Source organism: Quercus robur, chromosome 5 (genome assembly GCF_932294415.1).
Source record: "Quercus robur chromosome 5, dhQueRobu3.1, whole genome shotgun sequence".
NCBI classification, from domain to species: Eukaryota; Viridiplantae; Streptophyta; class Magnoliopsida; order Fagales; family Fagaceae; genus Quercus; species Quercus robur.
In genome coordinates, this window is record NC_065538.1 from 2973554 (window position 1) to 2990445 (window position 16892).

The window sequence follows — 16892 nt, forward strand, 5'->3', positions numbered from 1 at the left end:
TGGTGTTTCTATAATTCTTATGAAAAATCATAAGTCCATTACATTCATAGAAATTAATATCAGTATATAACAAAAGGGCAAGACTTAGGTATAGTACTTAGGTGCTGTTCCATAGGTTCCCTTTTTAAGATTCTATCTTGTGGATTTTTTCTCCTGTAATAGAAGTGTATTTTTTAATTAAATATCCACATGGTAGAATTTTGAGAGAAGAACTTAAGGAACAGTACCTAAGATACTGTATCTAAATTTTGTCCATAACAAAACTAGACTATATTTACAATTACAAGAAATAATATCCACATAAATAATAAAATAAAATAAAATCACTATAAGAAACCATAAAATAAATAGAATTTAATTTCAACTAGATTAGACAACTATATAAAAAATAAATTCATAAATCATAAGATAAATAAATAAAAATTAAACTAAAATAGCACTAAAAAAGAAGAAGAAAAAGAAATAAGAAGAATTTTGCAACATAGAATGCATTATGAAAGAGAAGAAATGATACGAGAATTGAGAAAGAAGAAGGAAAAAAAATGTAGTATTTGTCACACACAATCTATTATCTGTATACTATACACACATTTTTTGAATTAGCCAAGTGTGCGGGGAAAAAACCCCCACAGAGGGTATTGTTAGAAGGTTTTTCAAAATATTTGGGGCATGGCCCCAAAATTATATGGAGCATTCAACTCCGGTTTTGAAAAAGGACAATTGTTGGACTTTGGAGTGTGGCAGGTTCATGTAAATTATACACGTGTACGATCAATGACTGCGAAGCCTGCTAAAATCGTATTTGAGCCTTTGACAACCACTCTCTCCACGTGAAACTCCTTCGTTAAAAGAATTATGCTAGTGCCACAACTCGCCCATGTGACGAGTTGTGATTGGTGAGTTGTGCCACAAGTTGTGCCATAAGCTATGACACCAACATAACTCTCTTTAAAAAGGTTAATGTCTACAATGTCATTTCCCACGAGCTGAAAAGGGCATTACAACCACATTCTAAAAAGACTAATGTCTGTATTGTCATTATCCCATTAATTCCTATGAATATAGGAAACTTGTATTTCTCATTCACAAATCCAATCACTTTTTATGCTGCTAACTTTCAATATATTTGGTTAGTTTATAATGTAAATATTTAATTTATAATGTAAATCTTATATAAATAGTGGGATGTAAATTAATAATTTTTTTTTAAAAAAATTTCATTCTATTCCAAAAAAAGAAATTTGATTTATTTATTTTTCATTACAAGCTTTACAATACACCTTATATTCTATTCTTCAAGAAAGAGAGTACTTAATTAAAAGAGGAATATAAAATTTATACACAATGATACAATAATCGTGTATATTTAGATCACACTATATAATATGTAAAAGATTGAACAATGATGTATAGCAGGAAGTGAGAGTGTTTTTGATAATTTTTTACTACATTGTTATCTAAAATGCATTTTGTATCTCCATATGTGAATTCTCATACTAGATTTGGAGGTGAATTTAGGCGATACAAGTTTTACTTCAATACTCGTGTGGCTATTCAAATGAGTTTTACTACCATATGGTTTACATAAGATATGAATTCTTTCAAGGTTTTGAGTATAGTACTAAAAACCCCCTTAGAATTGTTTTACGTGTAAATATTAATTGCTTTTTATATTATTAATAATTAAATAGTTATAATGGGGATGGATTTGAATTATAGACGTTTTCATAGGAAACATTAAAAGTTGTCAATTGAGAAAAAAAAAAAAAATCTATATCTAATAAAATGTTATTGTTAGCTATATGTAAAATAAATTACTAGTGCATGCCTCCAGGCTCCAGCTTATTGAGTCGTGATGTCTTGTTTAGAATTGAATATAAATACAAGGCTACTGCAAGTCTTATGAAATGAGACCTACACGAGACCCTTCCTAGCAAAGATTCATATTTACAGGCTTGTAATATTGCTATTGCTATGAGCTTGGCGTGAGTAATTTTCCTTTGAGTACGCTTACAGTTACCTTTATAACAGAAAATTTCTTTATTGTATTTATGTGTGTTATATTGAAAAGATGCATGACATTTGCTTTGTTAGCCTCATTCAGGCTGCCATGTGCTTTTCTAGATTGCATTGTTTCTCTCATGTATCTGCATTTTTGTTTCTCATGTTATCTGTATTTTGAAAAATTACTTATCTGCTTATAAATCTCAATTTTAGGCTTTGATTTGGAAGTGGGTTCCCGTGGCCATTGTGTTTGGAGTGGTCTTCCTCCTCTTCTGGGTTAAAACAAAGATCTGGTGACCATTCTAAAATCAGTTGTGCATTAATAGTCTTAGGCTGCGTTTGTTTCAGTGTAAAATATTTTCCAGATGTAAAATATTTTCGGGAAATGAAAATATTTTCAAGTGTTTGGTTGCATTTCAAAAAAAATTTTGAAAAATATTTTCTGGTGTTTGGTTGTGTTCTTGAAAATACCATAGAAAACACATTTTCTCAGTTGCCAAACAAATATATAATATCATTCCTCAATACAGAAACACAAAAGAAAAAAACCCCAGAAAAAAAATTCATCAAATTTGGTCAAATTGAGAGAAGAAGGAAGAGAGAGAGGCGACTGGGTTGAGGCGAGGTCGCGCGGCGGAGGCGAAGGTGAGGTCACGCGGTAGAGGCGATTGGGTTCGATCTAGAGGCGAGATCGCAAGGTGGAGGCGAAAGCGAGCACGATCAAACCAGGTTCATCGGAGATGGGTTTGAGGCAACGCGATCAGACCGACGGAGTCGTGGGTCGGGGACTGGATCTGGGCTTCATCGGCAATAGCTCTCTCCGTCCTTCGGCTTGGGCTTGGTGTGAGTGATGAGAGTGAGTGAGGAGAGAAATTTTCTAGGTGGATCGGTGTGACTGTGAGAGTGAGCTAGTTTCTTTCTTCTCTCTCTCTCTCTCTCTCTCTCTCTTTGCGCTTTGATGAGTCCAGAAATGGTTTGAAGTGAAAATGAAATTGTAAACCAATTTCCGGGTCAAAGCGTAAAAACACATGGTCAAATGAAATGGTTTTCCGGAAAATTTTATTTTCCATGCGCAACCAAACACACGGTGACCTGGAAAACCATTTCCTGAAATGCTTTTACGCCAAACAAACGCAGCCTAAGACTCAACAATCCCCATATATACTTAAATTGTGTTTCAATATGAACTCTAGTTCTTTTTTGGCTTGGGATAAGGAAACTAGTCCAATAGGTAGGTACCTCTTTGGAGATAGATCTTCATGTAAGATTGTGGAAGAGAGACCTGTAACCTTTAAGACTAGATATAAGGAGCCATTTTTTTTTTTTTTTTTTTTTTTTTGATAGGATAAGGAGCCAAAATTGATTGTTTGAAAATATGAGAAATCTGTATATATGTTTATTGCTTCTAATACTTTTGAATATTTTCTCGTAATAAGATCATGTTAACCTTTCTAACTAATGTTTCTTTATTATCAGATCAAGACACCAATCAAATTTTGGTGTAAGCAGGGATTAAACCTTAGATTACTTATTCAACCATCAGAGACTTAACTAGAACCCACGATGTCATGACTTAAATGAAGCATTTCTTATAACAAACGTACCAAGTCACCCATGTAGTATACCAAATTGCTAGAGTACCACTACAAAATGGTCTAACCTTTGTAATAGTAACATAGGGTTATAAGGACTGAAACTCTAACATACACAACTAATGTGGGATAAACATCTCTATTTTTTTTTTTTTAAGAAACAATAATATTTATTAAATACACAAACACAGAAGTAGTATATAGAGTTTTTTAAACAGACTTATAATATATTATATAACTAGAATACCACTACGGAAAAAAAAAGCCTAAACTTTGTAATAGGAGTGAATGTAATGTGTTGGTTCTACCTCCTTCCACATGGTATTTATTCATTGGCTCGTTATATGGATGATTTGATATGCATATCAGGATAGAAAAGTAAAATATGTGTGCTTTTGCCCTTATGTTTTCATAAAGTAAATAAAGTAACAAAAATTTATGGGTAGAAAAGTAATTTTAAAGCCCTTAAAAGTCAACAATTGCAGTATTTTTTTTTTTTTTTAGAGATTGCAGCTAATGTATTTTTTAATGGGCATTTCTCTCAATTTCCACCCAATTTGGGTGGAAACAAAATGCCTGCTCGAGTGATATATTTTCCACCAAATTTAACCCATTTTCTTTTCTATCATGCTATTCAAATAGCGGAAAAAACTTAATTTCTCTTTGTTGATGGCCATTTTGGAAGCCCAAGTGGAAAGGAGAAGCCCAGCAACACAGACAGAAAAGAGCTGGCAAATGGATAGAAAACCCATTAAGCCCAAGCGGTAGGAATAATGGATCACAGGCCCATGAGATAAACAAATGGGCCTTGAGGGGGTAAATGCGCTTAAAGGAGCTCGAAAAGAGAGAAAAATCAAACCATGGGCAGTATATGATGTGGAAAAGTGAGAATGGACCACGGCAGGTCCAAAGTAATGAAAGCAAAGAAAGTAAGGGGTTGATGGCAAGCCTATGAACCCCAAGGATGAGGGATAATGTAATTGGGCCGGGGAAGCCCAAAGAACTCAATAAAAGCCCATGGGAATGCAAAGTTAAGAAAAGGACCAAGGAAGCCCAAGGAAAGCAAATGGGCCAAGGATGCCCAAGAGAAAACAAATGGGACATAGGAGCCCGCCAGTGATGTAATAAAAGAACCAATGGCCGTACTGGGCTATTGGGAGAAGAATAAACGGCAGGCGCAAAGAGGCCCAGTAGGATTGAGGCAAACAACTTCGCAGTAGGAATGATAGAGTGATATGGCAGGAGATGGTAGCAGGAAAAATGGTGGGCAGAAGAAAGGTAAAGCCCACCGTCAAGTAAGGCCCAGCCCCTAAGTGGGGTGAGCCATAAACGAAAGGGGAACTAGAAAATAGTAAAAAACGGACGGCAGACTGTGTAGGCCAACCACGGCAAACGCATGAGCAGCAGACAGATTTTGGACATACATGGAAGAGAGGCACGCGTAAGGCCCAGACCTCACCAGCCTATATCCAGCCAATACAGGACACGGTGAGGTCATGGGTCAGAGGTAAGAGGGTATGGTTTGGCGGTGGGGAGAGGGGAAAAACCTATTTTGAGGTTCCTGCTTGGGCTCTTTTGGGGGAAGTGTCCTGCTGGGATGACATACCACCCAAAAGAAATAAAGCTAAGTTGGAACCACTAGATGCATGCCATGAGGGATAGGGAGAGAGAAGGCACCCACACCATAGCAGGAAGGGGTGCCACGGCAGACAAATAAACAAAATAGTTTTCTTTTGTCTGGTGATGGGGAGTGGTACACAGACGAACCAATGGTGGTCGGCAAGTATACTCAGACCACACAAAGGTGGTTAAGGGCTAAAATAGTAAAATTTGGTCACGGCAGGCACTATAAAGAGGCCTTTGCCATGTACAAGAGGGGGATGACACAAGCACCACGGTATTAGGAATTCAAAAACAAGGAAATAGAAAACAAGTATTAAGAAAAAGAAGTAGAAAGAAAAAAGATAAGAAAATGGAATATTAAAAGAGAAGGAAAGAAAAAGATAGAGGGTTAAAACGGCAGGCATGCACCAATAGGTTGATTCCCTCTCTTCCTCTCAAAGTCCTGCTCTCTGCCGGGAATAAAGAGTTCTCTTGTGCACCAACCATTCAGGTCTACTTCTCTCAAAGTGATTAATTTCTACGGCAAGATCTCCCTAGGAGATTATTCACTTTGAGAAGAGGCGTTCTTCCCTCTCTGGTTTTGGTCTTGCGGATCAGATTTAATCTGATTTCTTTCCTCTTTTAATTAACCTATATACTACCCACTTGTTTCCCTTACTTTTCTTATAAAAATAATTGTTGTTAAATTATGATTATCTTTTCTTAAGTAGGGATTATCTATTTATACTTTAATAAAGAAGTCAAAGTATTTTCTTTTATCTTATTATTATCATATCTGTCTGCTACGACTCATCTGAAACAGTTTTGCTTGCCGTAAGTGTGCTCCTGGCAGACGAGGTATAGTTTGCACACAAGCCGGACCAAATTGAGTTGCAGTTGGACTGGTCTCAACTCCCTTACTCAGAATATTTAGGCCCAGTATCGCAGGAGGCAGCCCAACCCGATTTAACCAAAAAGGTCCACTACACTCTTCCTTATCTTTCTCTTCCTCTCAAACCAAACATAGTGTTAACGTTTTTATCCTTAGGATTCTTATTATTATTATTTTTTTTTTGGGTTCCTTTGGGAGGGCAATGTGATTGGAAAGGAAGTCACACGGGAAGTTACTAATATGGCGGTACCTTACATGCCAAGCATTCCACTCCCTCTAAAGTGAACTCTTTTTTGGTTATCTTTAGACCGAGTCATCAATGAGCTTCGCAACTTGACATTTTTGTTTGTTTAAAGTGTATAATTGGTCCCACTCTCTACTCCTCTCCAAAGTTTATAACTGCGCCTTTCTTTCGGTTGATCAAAATATATGAATTTTTTTGCACCACTTACTTTTTGTTTAAAATCTAAATACAATTTCTATGAAAGAAATTATGTTGTTTTTAATGCAAAATGTAGTGGGATGGATATTAAGTGTAGTAAGATGGATATTGGGCCTGTTTAACATTAGCCCAAACAATGGAAACAAACCCAACGTTGACTGACCCATTTTGACAATGAGCCCTCCCATGCATATCAAGCCTCAGGCTATTGATCAGGTGTGAAAACTATCCAAGCTATCGAGGTAGAATCCCAAGTCCAAATACCGAGGTCACAATCCATAGGTTTGAAGACCATTCGAGCTATCAAGGCAAAATCCCAAGTCCAAAAACTGAGGTCATGTCTGAAGCCTGTCCAAGCTACTGAGGTAGAATCCTAAAGAAGGAAAACTTCTCTAAGGAATCTTTCTAAAGCTTCCTGATGATTCTATAGTAACCTCTGTATTAATGAAGATCACCTACCTGGCACCATCGTATTTAATGCAAAAGGACAAGCTTGAACAGTTAAAATAAGCTCCAGAAGTCTCCATTCATGATGAACAAGGAACAAAGAGCTTGATAAAACAAGAATTATCTAGGTGGACACCGGAAGTTATCCAGGAGGACAGGGACAAAATATGAAAAAGAAGGAGATAAATCATATACAAAGAAGAAAGAAGAGAAGAGAGAAACAACACATAATATACCAGAGAGTAAGAATAAACTAGAAAGGGGAGAGAAAATAGAGAAAAAAGGGGATCTAGGTTCTTGAAAAAAACTTTTTTAACATGATCCATAAGATTGAAATAAAAGGAGTCATTTCTATGCATCTTTTATGTAGTCATTGATGTGTTCTTATCCAAATTTCCCATTGTGGATCAATATTAACCCATAATAAAATTAATTGTAACCCTTATCTTATTTAGCATAGTTAACCACTAAGAAGAGGATTTTGGTCGCACACAAAATGACAAAATAATAGTTTTTTTTTAATAAAAAAGATAAATTAAAAATAAGCATATCATCTCTAAGTCATCTTGTCTACTATTACAAGTATGACATGATATAAATATGTGCTTGTATATCTGTCTTATGTCCATATGCAATGCCTGTACTTGCTTAAAGTTTATCTATTTTATGAATGACACAATATGAATATTAACAAAAATAAATCTGAGGGACAACATTTTCACATCTGTTAACATGACTTGCTATGATTGGGATATAATAAAAGTAATATTAGTAGTAAGCTCTGATGAAAGTCTTATAAGAGAAATGCATGTGCCGAATGCATAAGATATGGGGTTGAGAGGAGTGCTTATGAGATTGCCCTGGCAATAATTGCATAGATCACGAGATGTGTATTGCTTGTATTTCCTTATTGGTGTAGATAAGTATCCATTACATACAAAAGGTTCCTCACTAGCTTTTGATTTAGGGTGAGTTTGGTTCAACTTTTTGTAAAATTGCATAATGAAAAAGTGGAGTTTTCAAAAAGTGCATAATGAAAAAGTGCATTTTTAAAAAGCTGAGTGTTTGGTAAAAATTGTTAAAAAGTGCTTTTTGAAAAAGCTAAGTGTTTGGCTAGCACTTATAAAAGTGGAGGTTTGAGTTATAAATTACCAAAAAGGACAAGATATATATATATATATATATATATAAGTGAATTTTTTGTTTTAATTATCTCTCTTAATGCAAGTTATGGACACAACATTTTTACAAAAATTTCACAATAAAGTCTATATGACAAGTTGTTAATGGTAGATAAGAAAAATAATAACGTCATTAGTAGGTTTAAATGAGAACCAATAACAAATTACTGTGTAAAATTTATTATGAAAAGTGTTACGTTCACAACATTTTTCGCAATATTTTTACAACAAAATTTATGTGAAAAGTTGTTACTAGTTCTAATTTGAACCCACAACTGAAATTATTTTTTTACTAACCAATATTAACTAATAACAATCTGTTATTTAAAATTTATTGTGAAAATATTACAGTAGCATTTCTCAATTAGGATTTTTTATTTTTTATATTATTTTTCCTTTTTCCATTTCACTTTCAACCATAGGTTTTATTTCTTTTTTTTCTCCTCCACACATTGTCAACTATCTCTACCCCTCTTTTACTCTCCTTTTCTCCCTCATTCATCAGAACGTTCCAGGAGCTCTTTCTTTCTCCAGCTCCCTCTCTCTCTCTTTTTTTTTTACTTGATTCCAAAACTCTCTCTGTGATAAGAAAATTTTCCTTTTCTCCCTCATTCAAGAACATTCCAGGGAGCTCTCATCTTCGTGCTGTTGCTCATCTTCGTCCCCAACCCAGTCCAGATGGGTCAGCTGGCTTCTGTCTTTCGTCTTTTTTTTTTTTTTTGCTTTTATTGTTATGATTTGATTAATTTTAAAACTGTGTTTTTGAGTTTGTATTCTGGTAATCTGATTATGCTTGAGTTTAGAGATGTTTGAGAGAAAGATTGTTTATTGTTATGATTTGTAGTGTTTGTTCATGGTATTTCTGTAATTTCATCATTAGCAACGGTAACCCATCAAAACGCGCAGTGCGCGTTTTCATTTATGGACCCTCAGAGCTCCATAAAATTTCCACGTTCAATCCGCGTTTTTGGCCTATTCCCAAAACGCAATTTTTATCAAAAAGTTGCGTTTTGGGCTTAACCAAACGCAATTTTAGGCCTGACTTTTTTCAAAAAGCGCTTTTTGGGCTCAAAATGTGGAAACAAACGGGCACTTAGTTGTCCATACTGTACCATAATTGTTGTTTGACTATTATTTGTACAATCATAGAATTTGAAGCACTACAAAATGACTCTTTTTCCCCCATCAAAAGATGTGAATACCCCACCCCCCATTTGTATGAAAAGAAGTAATAGAAACATTATCATTAATCAATAACTAGTAATCAATTAGATGGTCATCCAATTTTAGTCCACTAGATTTGATTAGAATATGTACAATCATAGAATGGATTTACTACCAAATCGAAAAATATCAATACAAGCTGCAATAAATCTAATTTTGTTCAACCCTCTAATAGTTTCAGGTTGAGTTGACACATCAGATGCACTTGTAAGGTGCAAACAAGATGGATGAATTGTGTCCCCCAAAGCCAAATGAGTTAGATAGTGCTACCTTTATGTCCAAAGGTTCCTTCTTGATGCCGACAAGCACATTCATGTCCTTATTCAAATTCATATAGCATAAAACCAAGTTAGCACAAATTCAAGCTTCTAAAAGCAAATGCCTTTCTAGTATCCTTTCAAGCGTAATGTTATCTTAAATGGTGTTGGTGGATTGATAAAATGCTTAGAAATAATTTGTTAAAATGATAGACTATTTGCTGATTAGATTTGATAAGAAACCATATTATAGAAGCATACCATGCCTTCATCAGGATTTTCAAGATTGATGTTTGGATGCACCCATCCTGTTTGTATTGCCTACATTTGAAAGTTAAATCTCACTTTAGGGACAATAATGATGAATAGAAAGGAATCCAATCAAATTATGAATTAGTGCATCAATGTCTATCAAGGAGGAAATGTGTTTAGGAAATTACATTTTAAACCCTATAATTTAGGGGTGTAACAAAGTAAACCCTAAATTTTTAAAAAGTGGCATTTTTTAATAGTAAAAAGTGACAAATTAAACCCTAAGATTTGAAAAAGTCACTAACTAAACCACCAACCAATATTAAACCTCCAATACAATGTCACTTCACTTGTATGGGCTGAAGTTTAATTAATTATTTTTTGCAATCCTATGATTTAATTTGTTACATGGTTTATTTTTTTATTTTTTTTCTAAGGTTTAATTTGTTACACCCCTATACTATAAGTTTCAAAAGTGAATGGCCCATTTGGTAGGAGGCATTTTGTTTTTGTTTTCAAAATAGTTTGAAAACAATTTTCAAAAAATTAAAATTGAAACTAGTTTTCAGATAATAAGTTTTATATTATAAGTGTTTGGCTCCCACTTTTAAGAAAAATTTTCAAAATACTAAAAACAAAAAAGAAAAATTGTTTGGGTGGCCATTTCTATTTTTGATATTTTTTATAAAAACTTTTACAAAAAGTAACGTATAAAATCTGTAAATTACTTTTCTTTTCCTGAATATTGATAAGGGAATAAAGCTCTTGTATATTTTTTATTTTTTATTTTTATTTTTTATGATGATAAGTTTCAAATTTGAAGTGTGAAAATTCTTTTGTGACAAAGATAAGCTCTTTAATTTAAGAGATAGAAGAGTTTGGAAAAATATGTGGGGTTCATTGTTTTCAATTTGTTTACAACTATACTATTAAAAACATTTTCTGTATCTAGAAAATATCTCGTTTTCGAAATTCTGTTCTGAACAAGGAAAAAAGTATATAATTTTCTAAAAACTGTATTTAGAGAAAATTAGCTAAACAATAGATTCTCTACCCCCCCCCCCCCCCCAAAAAAAAAGAAAGAGAAAAAAAAGGCAAAATAATAGATTCAAGTGTGGGACCCACCATTTTATGAATTGCAAAACAAAAAACTATATTTAAATACTCTTACTAGATATGCCCTAAATGTTTCAAAAAAAATTCTCTTTTTTGGAAGGAGAAAATAACAAAACAGTGAGATCAATATCTCATCAATAATCTAAGCAAAAATAATAAATAAATAACTAAAAAAAAGAAGAACAAAAAAGGGAAGAAACATGGAACTTCCTCTTCAGTACAACCCTCTAATCGGTGCAAGCACCTCAAGCCACATAGGCTCTCTGATATAGACTACAGTTAATGACTGTAAGGCCAAAGCCATCTAAAAGATTTGGACTGGCCTCTATCTTTTCAAATCTCATATGAGTGTTTTTCAGCAATGTGCAAGAAACAAAGCAGAAACTAATTACCTTAGCAATGTGCAAGAAACAAAGCAGAAACTAATTACCTTAACTGTTGCAACAGCTTCCACAGCACCTGAGGCACCTAGTAGGTGACCAGTCATGGATTTTGTGGAGTTCACTCTTAGCTGCAAGAATTAGAACTCAAACTAAGTAATGTCATATTGTAAATTTGATAATAAGAACTAGATAAATTTGCCTTCAATATACCTCTGGATTCTTGCCAAAACAACGGATAAGGGTCCGGTATTCTTTCAGATCACCTCTTGGTGTTGAACTACCATATGCATTTACATAATTTACATCTTCTTTAGCTACCCCAGATTGGGCTAAGGCCTTCTCTATACAAAGAGCAAGGCCTCTACCTGATTTTGGGCAAAAATAAGTTAAGAACTTCATCTAGATCAAATGCACTCTGCAAATATAAGGTGCCAAAATACATATTGCTTGCCATGTCTCATAGAAGAATAGTTGTATTTAATTTTGATGGATAGCTTATTTGACAGCAAAAAACTACAGGAGAGAGGAAAATATATAGAAACAGTCAAAAGGAAAAGATGAGGCTAATACACAAGTACCAGCATTATCAAAGTAATCCGAATGACTTGACTACCTACCATCAGGATGATGCTCAGTCAAGTGATAGGCATCACAAGTGTAGCTTCCACCTAGAAACTCTGCATATATTTTTGCACCTCTTCTCTGTCATATAAGAAATGAGAAAAGTAACCCAAAAAGGAAAAATAAAAGAGTTTAAGCTACTAAACTAAACATATAAATATCAAGAGCGTTTGGGGTAACTAGAGAAATTAATTTTACGGATATACCTTAGCATGTTCTAGGTCTTCTAAGAGCAATACCCCAGCTCCATCTCCAATAACAAACCCATCCCTACTCTGTTCATGTGCAAAATTATATTACAAGTAGGTGAAGATATGGGTGAAATCTAGAATTCTATATTGGAGTTAATGGTAATGTGACACAGAATAGTTCAAACCAATTCAGCAAATAGATGGGATATTTTCTTTTTACTTATTTATTTATTTATTTATTTTTCTAAAATCACTCTTTTGGACTTTTACATTATGATAAGTAAATAACTTATATATCTTTAAATGATATATTACAGTTACTGTTTCCAGTTCAACATATTATGTATAATACCTACCTATTTTCTGATAAGTATATTATATACTGCTATAATGAACAAAATCTATCAACAATGAGCTGTCTAATTCACATTCGGAACCAGAGCTCATGAAACTGATTTTGTAATATGAAAAGCATAATTGTAACCATGTAGAAGATAGAGTTGGATGCAATACAATATCCCAGGGGCGTGAAGCTTTGGTAGGTTCACCATTCCTTTGAGAAAGAGATCCGCATGCCATGAAACCTCCCAAGCCTGAGGTAGTAATTCACAATGTAGAGAACATAATATTCAAATCAAATCCAGAATGAGAAAGGTATGTATTGTACCTATTGGAAGAACTGCTGCATCAGATCCACCACAAAGCATAACGTCCTGTAAATTTTCACAAATCAGATAACAGAATTTGGCCTAATTTCATTTCAGAATAAGATAAACTTATTCCAAAGAACAAAGAAAAATGATCAAGGCCACCATTACTCCTAAACGTTCAAATCAAAATAGTGCTTCTTGATGAGAGTTACTTTGGAAACACTAAAATTCATTTGTGTTATTCTCTCAAACAAGCTCCCAAAACAATGTAGGATCCTATTGCAAAATCCATTTAATGAGACTAAAGCTTGCACTTACACTTTCACCGGTGATAATATGGTGTGCTGCGTTCAGTATACAAAAGTTACTTGTTGCACAAGCTGAAGAAATTGAGTAGTTTGGGCCCATCCATCCCTGCAATTTGCAAACTTAGAAATAGCTAGAAGGTTGCAGCAGCAACATATGATGTTGACTCGTCCAAAATTTCTATCAACATTGGCATCAAACTTACCAAATCCATTGCTAGTAAAGCAGAACCACTATTGGTTGTTGTAAAAGGTATACAGAACGGATTCATTTTCTTGTATGAAACCCTAATTGCTTCTATAGCATCCTGAAAAATCTGATTAAAATATCTCATAAAAATACAAGCAGTAGAAGAAAAAGCTGATAAAAAAAATTATGGGTTTTGGATAAATTTGAAATCTTGAAGCAATTTCTCAAAAAAAAAAAAAAAAAAAAAAAAAAAAAAAAAAAAAATCTTGAAGCAACTACAGACTACAGTCAATTTCCTGTGAAAAATAATCTAAGCTTATCCTTACTGCCATTCCTCCTAGTGCAGAGCCAATTATAACACCACATCTACGTTTGTCTAACTTTCCAATGACCTCTTCTGTAATCCCAGCATCTGCCAATGCTTTCTTGCCAGCAGTAAGCAAGTAAAGTGTGAATTTGTCTGCCCTCTTGGAAAGCTTGGGTGAGACCCATCCATCTGTTGAGAAAGACTTGATTTCACCAGCAATTTTCTGTTAGAAAGATAACTGGAGTCAACATCTAGAGGCAACCATTTACTACCAGGGAACTGAGCCAACGAAGATTTACCGTTGGAAACTGAGCACAGTCAAAAGCCTCTATCTCACTTATGCCACTAACACCTTCAAGGAGATTATTGTAGAAGACATCTGTATCGTCACCAATTGGGGTTACCACACCCATCCCTGTCACGACAACACGTCGCTGCTTTGTAAGCTGTTTCTTCTTTGTTGTGACCCCATCTGCTGGTCTCACAACCACAGTATTGCCTGAAACCGTAATAAAAGAGTCTCTAAGCTTGAAGTTTGGTAAACATTACTAACAGCACCTACCATCAACAGCATATATTAGAAACATTCAAAACTTTTTACCGTAACCCAGCAAGTTGAAGGTAGCAACATTACGAATCCAGGTTAGTTCATTGTGTCATGTGCACAAAAACAAAAGTTAGGAGCTTAAAGACTTTCCTTCCATTATCGAGTCAATTAAAACATCCTATAGTATTGTCATGAACCTTAAAATCAATGAATTATGTAAAATTCTGAGCTTGCATTTGTGTTAGATATAAAGCCTCACATTTGGGTATCTACACAACCAAAATAATAAATCCATAAATGTTAGCTTTCCTGTCCCTCCGAGGTTCCACAAACAATACAGAGAGGGGAAAAATTAAAAACATTCCAAGAACTCCAGAGACGCATCTCTTCACATACACAGACAATTGTGCACAAACACAAGTATGCTACCCCACATACATATTGCAATACGCATCACAAAACGAAATGGATCTTCTCCATTTCAAGTGAAATGGAAAGAGTTTATTTCACGGTTAAATTTTAAATGATGTTGTACAAATATTTCTTTGGATTTGTAATATTTAATTGGAACCTTGAAATGAATGGATCCTTTCCTCACAAAACATCAATGAAGTATTTATAGACAAATATAGGCTGCTGCAAAAATCTAACTAAATTGTTCAAGTTGGTAGAGCTTAGCAGAAATAAGAATAACCCATCATCCAAAGCTACTCATCAAAAAAAAAAAAAATAATAATAATCCCATCATTCAAAGCTACAGGTATCTCTCAAGTTCAAACTACATAACATGCATAGAAACCAGAAGCCACCAAATAAAAAATTATATCACTTTTGATTAACATAGACACACATTCAATTACCAGAGTGTGCAGCAGGACGATTCATGCTCTTTTGCTTTCTAGTCCAGGCAGTCGGAGATGCTAATAATGTGAACTGCCCTTTCGAATTGTTAAACTCATTGCAAGGCTCGAAAGTGAGACAGGAACTTATCAGGGTTTGAATTCCAGAACCGTCTGTAAGCTTATTACTCACAAAATAAGCAACACCACGATTAATGCTTTTTGACACAAACTTCCTTCTCTTTGTCCATTGACTCAGTCTCCTTTGAGTGTGGTCTTTCTCAAAGGAAACAGACATGCAGGCAGCCACAAGCCACGTACGGAGAGGAGAGGCTAAATCAGAAGCCACCATTGAAGGCACCAAGAATTCACACTCTTACAAACAAAAAGAACCAAGAAGACCCTGATAAGAACTCTGCTAATCCTGAAAGTTTAGTGAGAAACTACAATCTAAGAGTCCAAAATAGAATTAGACCCAGATAAGATTCAGCATTATGGAATGGAAGCAGTCAAGCAGAGCAACATGGCTACAAGAAAAGAAGCTATATTTCAAGAAGCCATGTGTAACCCAATTGAGTAAAGTCCAAACAAATACAATCCAAGCACAAAAACCCAGATGGGAAATTTGAAAACTTCGAGTAATTCAGCAAGAAATGGAATGGAAACAGGGAAGAGAAGCCATTTCCATTGATTAATAGAGGTGGATTGTCGTTGGTCCTTGGAGAAGAAAGAAATACATAGTAGAGGCTCTGAATAATTTGAGAGACAAAGAAGATGAAGATGAAGATGACATGGAAGTGAAGCAGTTTGAAAACGTTTTAGTTTGCGGGGGAATCTGAGTCGTCCTGGCGAAAGAGACGCACCAATTGAGTGCTGTGTGAGGCAGAGAGTGGAGACTGTCAATGAGTGCATATGTAGGTACAAAAGTTTAGAAAGTTGAACATCTTCGGGTTGTGCTGGTATTGGAGTGGTGTTTCGTGATTACATGGGTCAAATTATCGCTGCATTAAGCCAGAATTTACCTCTGGTTCAGTCCGTGGAGTTGGCAGAGGTTGGCAGCACGTCGTGTGCTTTTGTTTGCTAAGGAACTAAGCTTGTTCAGTGTAGAATTAGAGGAAGACTGCTCACGGGTGATCAAGGCTTTAATTGATTCGAGGAGATGCAACACTCTGTTTGGTTGTGACTGATGAATGTAGGAGTTCAGGCGCTACTCTTCGGTTTTGTAGGTTCTTGTGGCTTCTTTACCTTGATGTTTATATAGTAGCGTCTAACTACTCTCGGGCTAAGACTTCATTAATGATGAAATTATGTGGAGCATCAACATGTTGCTTGTGGGGGAAGGATGACTCAAACTCAAGATGTTTCGCATGAGGAAGTCTTGTTGGCACAAAGCCCCTTCCACTAGGCCACCAAACACATTGATAATTCAAATGAGTTTTATTACATAATGGTTCTCCACTAACTATGGAATATTTTTTTGAGTATAATACTTAGAAGTCCTTTAGAATTCTTTTACGTGTAGTAGAATTTTAATTGCAATGGTGTGTTTAAACTTTTTTTAAACAATGGTAATATAGTTTTACTTAGGGTAATTATGTTAATTATTATATCGATGAAGCATCACATGTCATAATAAGACAAAATGAGAGAGGAAAATAAGAAAAAAAAAATAATGCATCAACTTGACACAATCATAATGTCCACAATACAATTTTTATCTTATAGAATATGAGATGAGATTATTGGAACATTAGCTTATATAATATTATTTTGTTTGTAATATTTTGATAACAATAACTAATTTCTCATTATTATATAATTTCATAATTCCCATAAATATTGTATCCTAG

At 34.6% G+C, this 16892-nt stretch overlaps 1 protein-coding gene across 1 annotated transcript; it reads right to left on the bottom strand.

Annotated features, from left to right (window-relative positions):
* Positions 1-9389: 9389 nt before the first annotated feature.
* LOC126724833 (3-oxoacyl-[acyl-carrier-protein] synthase II, chloroplastic-like) lies at positions 9390-16450 on the bottom strand. The gene is made up of 13 exons (XM_050429231.1): positions 15064-16450; positions 13956-14155; positions 13676-13879; positions 13366-13476; positions 13173-13268; positions 12872-12917; positions 12718-12797; positions 12220-12288; positions 12006-12094; positions 11603-11753; positions 11440-11520; positions 9903-9962; positions 9390-9702 (listed from the first exon to the last, which is right to left on the bottom strand). Exons 1-13 carry the CDS (start codon positions 15392-15394, stop codon positions 9580-9582), a joined length of 1641 nt encoding a protein of 546 aa, XP_050285188.1. The 5' UTR covers positions 15395-16450; the 3' UTR covers positions 9390-9579.
* Between the last annotated feature and the right edge of the window lie 442 nt (positions 16451-16892).